The 6,000-nt window shown below is 35.5% G+C and overlaps 1 protein-coding gene across 2 annotated transcripts in view; it reads right to left on the bottom strand.

Annotated features, from left to right (window-relative positions):
• Nucleotides 1-2,910: 2,910 nt before the first annotated feature.
• Nucleotides 2,911-6,000, bottom strand: part of LOC139137345 (2-oxoglutarate and iron-dependent oxygenase JMJD4-like) — a 44,605-nt gene continuing 41,515 nt past the window's right edge. For both annotated transcript variants that reach the window (XM_070705389.1, XM_070705388.1), the window contains exon 9: nucleotides 2,911-3,682. In XM_070705389.1, the coding sequence (XP_070561490.1) occupies nucleotides 3,447-3,682 (236 nt within the window). In that variant the 3' untranslated portion in view covers nucleotides 2,911-3,446. The remainder of the gene's footprint in view (nucleotides 3,683-6,000) is intronic.

The following is a 6,000-nucleotide window of genomic DNA, read 5'->3' as shown; positions in this document are numbered from 1 at the left end:
AAACACTATAATATTATGTGTGTACAGTATTAATTTATTTGCAAACATTAAGATATTTTGTGCTTCAAGCATTATTTTATGTTCAAACATGATGATATTGTGTGTCTATAGTATTATTTTATTTGCAAACATTAAAATGTTATGTGCTTCAAGCATTATTTTAGGTCAATTTACTATTATTTTATGCTCAAACATTATGATATTATGTGTCTATTGTATTATTTTATTTGCAAACATTAAGATGTTATGTGCTTCAAGTATTATTTTAGGTCACTTTACTATTATTTTATGCTCAAACATTATGATATTATATATCTATAGTATTATTTTATTTGCAAACATTAAGATGTTGTGTGCTTCAAGTATTACTTTATATCAATGTACTATTATGTTATGTTCAAACTTTACGATGTTATGTGCACAAAGAAATATTTATTGTGCAATTACTATGACTTTATGTGCATATAGCATTATCTTGCATGAAAAATAATAATATTATGTATTTACAATATTATTTTAACAGGAAATGCTATGTATTATGTGTGTAATCATTATTTTATTTGGTTTGGGCATGGTGTTATGGCGTTACGTTAGTATGTTATGACCTTTCTTTATTATTTTATGAGCTCGCACTTTTCAACCACTAGAGGGCACACTATATGGGGTCAATATTGTCACTTCACAACTACTCTGCCGTTTTCTGAAAAGTCATTTTCAGGTTCCAAAGTTCTTATAACGGGTAGATTGCAGTGACTACATTCCTGTTCCTCTCCACAATGTCTATTTGTCTTTGGACTTTGTTTCTGGACCTGTGACTTTAGGTATTAGGCATTTTTTTGCCCTTTGATTATACAAATGTATATATATATATATATATATATATATATATATATATATATATATATATATATATATCAGTGGTTATTATGACTTTACAATAGGCACTGTGGACATGATTAGCCTGAAATTCAGATAAAGCACTACAACAAACCATTTTGACTAGCATCCAGTTGATTGTAGAGTTTTGAAGGGGCATAAAATATTGAAGAGTGTAAAACACAATTTGTTGTAGTTATAATTCAAATACCAAAGGAAAGACAAGACACAAAATGACTACAACAGATCATGTTTTACATTCAGTACAGGCATATAGGTTTACTCTGTAGAAGAGCTGCCTGCTGAGGTTCATGGATTTCTTATCAGTCTTCAGACAATAAAACACACTTGTTTAGGTAAACACCAGGTTATATAGCAAACTGCTCAGCTAATTTGGTGTGCCAATTACTCAGATGTCTGCTGTAGTAGAACGTTATCTCAATCCTGACAGCGGGGTGTCAATAGTGAACCTTACATTTATTACACTTACCACCACTGTTTTTCGTTCATGCAAACAGAATCTCAGTTTGCATCAACTGGGCTTAATCAAGTAAAGTGGCCACCGGTGTATGTGAGAAATCAAGTGTAGTTTTTGGCTTCTTGAAACAATGGCTGATGGAAGGCATGTGAACCGTACCATGGCATCCTGATAGAACGATCAAAGGAAGCAAAATTGTAAACTTGCAGATTTACTGACACTGATGATAGAATGGTAAGTCAATGACCTTGATTAAAACCCTTAGTGCCTAAAGATGATTTTTTTGTGTTTGCTGATGTTTGATAACAGGTGTAAAGTGTTAGTTTGAAAGTGATACTAGAAGATTGAAATATACATCCGCACATACATACATACATACATACATACATACATACATACATACAGACGCCACCGACTCACCATATAAGCTCTTTTTGGTATTTATATACATACGAAATATGAGCTAAACATAGGGCTAATGTCCCTGAAGCTACACGCCGATGGTATAGAGGATAAACATAGTAAAAAACAAGATATAGTGAATGCAGAGGTCCTTTGGCAATAGAAGTGTATTCTCATGGCAGAAAATCATTTCAATTTAGCTCATTCCTACAGACCCCCTATTTACACAGACATTCATCAATAGCAAGCACAGAAAACTGCCAGCTGTCTCTCATACTAGGGGTACACTTATACAAGCAGTTAAGATTTCATCACAATTTTAAATATATCACACTAAGATAACCCTTGGAACCTGTATACCTAATATCAAAGCTGTTAGACAAGCAGTTTTTGAGACAGAAATTTTTCACCAAAAATGGCAAAAATTGCGCCAAAATACAAAATTGCAGATTTCATCATAGTTTCAAGATATCACATTTAGTTAATCCCAAGGAACCTGTGTACCAAGTATCAAAGCTATCAGACGAGTACCTTTTGAGAAAACAAATTTTTCCATAAAAAATTGCCCAAAAAATACAAAATTGTAGAGTTCATCATAGTTTCAAGATATCACATTTAGTTAATCCATGGGGACTTGTATACGAAATATCAAAGCTATTAGATGAGTAGTTTTTGTGAAACAAATTTTTTAACCAAACATTGCAACATCTGCCCTTGAAATACAAAATTGTAGATTTCATCTGAATTTGAATAGATCATATTTTGATCACCCCTATGGACCTGTATACCAAACATAAAGATATTAGACAAGTGTTTTTACTGAAAAGAAATTTTGACCAAAACTGACAAAAATTGCCTTAAAAATACAAATTTGCCTATTTCATCACAATTTGTACAAATCTAATTTAGGTCATTCCTAGGGACCTGTATACCAAATATCAAAGATTTCTGACCGGCAGTTATGAAGATGTTATACCAAAAACGGCTTTTTGGAGCTAATTTGCATGTATCAAAAAATTGAAAAAAATATAGTTTCTCATAATCATATTTTGCATCTAAACAACAAATATCAAGTCTGTAAGCACTGCGGTCCTCAAGATATTTGAATTGACGGACATACATACATGCATACAGACTGACAACTGATGCTGGACTGATACCCATACCAATAGCTTCTATAGACTATAGTCTATGGTAGCTAAAAATCATTTAATTAGTTTTCATGAATGTTGTACAGGTATTGTTTTAATTTTTTAACTTTGTTGTATTCTATCAAATTTTTATGCTTGAAAACCCATTAACGGATACATAGATGAAGAGAAAATGTAAAATATGTAAGTTTTAGGTTATTGCAAAATTTTAGTAAATTCCCTTTTGAAATTGTACCCAGGGTGTTAATGTCCACATATTTGGGCTCTATGACAATGAGCCCACCATCAATCAGACTCAGTACAAGCCATAACTATATCCCCATAATTATTAGTACATATTAATATTTATATAAGAAAAAATATATATAACATTGATTCCAGTCCTCTCTTCATAATATTATTCTGTAAAGAAATGAAGCCAGTTACTTAGTCGGAGTGTTTTTGTTATGTTTTGCTTTCCTCTTGTAATTCTTCTCTAAAAAATTGAAGCCAGTTACTTAGTCGGAGTGTCTTTTTTTCTACTGTTTATGATTGCAGAATTAAAGTTCTTCGTGAAGTGATTCTGGTGTTAGAATAATTGCTTTGAGGAACTCCACAACTTGGCCTGGAAGCGAACCTTCCTTTTGTTTCAGGAAGTCAACAATATCTTCTTTGGTCTTATCTTCTCGCAGAAGGAATTCCTCTATGTCTGGAGGTTGTTGATGGTCCAAGGATGCGAGCAGATTTTCAACATCTTCTTGTTTCTTGCGAGACTGGCCGATGATGTTGATAGCACCTGAAAAGAGCACACAGTCGTTGAATTGTGTGTATGACCAATGTAAATTTTGTTGAACTGAGCAGAATCCTAGATATACATGTAAAACATCTACTGTCCATCAGAATGCTCACATTTCAACCTATTGGCCATGCTCTTGTGACTAAAGTAAACATGCTGAGGCATATATGAACCCAGGATGTTACTCCTACAATAAGATTTTATGAGTGGATTAAAAATAAAATATTTGGTCTTCTATATATCTGTCCTGGACAAGTTGGACTGGCCCCGGACTGCATGCTTACTGTGTTCGCGCTGCCCATTCGCCACGTTCGCAAATGCGAATCGAAATCAGCAGTGGCCAAGAAAAATCGATCCTAATTCGCCACAGTGGCGAAAGTGATTTTTGTTGAAAAAATTCCGCAAAATAAGCAAAAACGTGGGTTTTTTTGTTTGTTGATCTGCGCTTCTCTTTCGGCGATTTGCGAAAAAACTATATTTACTTCCGTATTGTTCTCTTCGACGTACGCCATTGCAATCGAGCAAAGTCTCGCGAGAGATTTGACGTCAATTTGTATAGGGTACAGCATGCACATAAATGACTATCGCGAGAATTGAAAATGCAGGCAGACGCAATCGAGCCCTAGTCTCCGCGATAAATTTGACGTCATTTTGTCCAGTGTACCATCATGTGTACAGCAAGCAAAGCGAACACTCGCGAGAATTGAAACTACAGCAGACATATGCATTTTAATCGTGGTCACAACGCAACGTTCGGTGTTGAAATTTATTTGCATCATGGTCTAGACGTTCAGTGTTGCGCATTTTAATCGAGGTCTTATTTTAATGGTGGTCGATTTGCATCGCGGACCTCATGGTCCCGTATTGATGTTCATTAAAATCGCTAGCTCTGCATGGCAGGGCTGTGTGTTACCGGCGTTATGCGGCCTCCCACCACAGAGCTATAAAATCGCCGTCCTAACGACGCATTCCGTGTTGTTGTTGATTTGCATCGCGGTCTCGACGTTCCGTGTTGTTGTTCATTAGCGAGGTTATAATCTAATTACGTGTGCGTCTGAAGGCACACACGCGTATCCATGCTCAGTTCTGATTTTTTTGGTTGATTTTGCAGTATTGTTTTTTCAGAAACATACAAAATTCGTCTAAGTTTTAAGAAACAATTTCTCTACGCGAGGACTATTCAAGCTCGTTGTATCCTCGCATTAAATTTACCGATTTTCTGTAAAATAGTTATTTATGTAGTTTAGGGAAATCTGTGTGACAGCTTCAGCTAAAAAGTTGAATTAGACGACAACATTTCATTTATGTAAAGAAATCAAAGCACGTACGTCTTGTACAGGTGAACTCTACGGAATTTTCTGATATCAAAGATGTTTGCTAATTTACAATGATACTCATACTTAACGAGATTTCCTGTGTAAATTCCCGCAAATCACCAAGAAAATCTAAAAATTACTACACGTAATTAAGACTACGTGCAGACGTGTCGTTTGATGACGTTTCGAACGTCTGTGCCACATGTACGCGACGTCTTGTATGACGTGACAAAGACGCTATCCGTGTACTGATGGAACGTAATTACGTGTAACCAAACTTCTATTTTAATTGCAGTCCGAACGTTCAGTGTTGCTGTCATGCTGTTGATTTGCATCGCGGTCCCAACCTTCCGAGTTGCAGTTCATTGTAATCGTGGTCTCAACGTTGCGTGTTGCTGTCGATTTGCATCGCGGTCCAGAATCAAGCAATTTCCAGTGTTAAAATGAAGTCTCAATTGGATACAAGGTTGATGTGTAGATAGTTTATTCTTGTGCATGCAACCGACATTGGAGATTATAGCATTATAGAAAGCTTTGTTTTCGTAAAAATGTGTGGCTAATAAAATTTGTTTGTGGCTAATAGAAATTTGAAACTATTCGCCACAGTGGCTAACAGCTTTCCAAACCCAGCGCTAACACAGGCTTACCATGGTATTAACATTGCTTGAATATGTACAATGAATGGCCACCACATTTCTAGACAATTCAATGAATGGCTAAACTTGTTGCCCTGTCGTGCTGTTTAATGCCGGATAACTTATGCATTGAGACTGACTACCTGTGTGAGCATGGTAAGGAGAGTCTAGGGCAATATGACGCAATCAAAAAGTTATAAAATTGCCTACAAGATGATGTATTCAAGCTGTTACCACGACCATGCAGTGATCTATCATTTCAAGAAAGACTGTAGAAATGGTTGTCACAAATAGAACACCTACATACTGTACATACAGGCAATTCTGTCACAAAGAAGGGCTAACACGTGGGATAGTATCTTGGGTA

This window comes from Ptychodera flava, chromosome 7 (genome assembly GCF_041260155.1).
Source record: "Ptychodera flava strain L36383 chromosome 7, AS_Pfla_20210202, whole genome shotgun sequence".
In the NCBI taxonomy this organism is placed as follows: Eukaryota; Metazoa; Hemichordata; class Enteropneusta; family Ptychoderidae; genus Ptychodera; species Ptychodera flava.
This window is presented reverse-complemented; position numbering and strand designations above follow the sequence as displayed.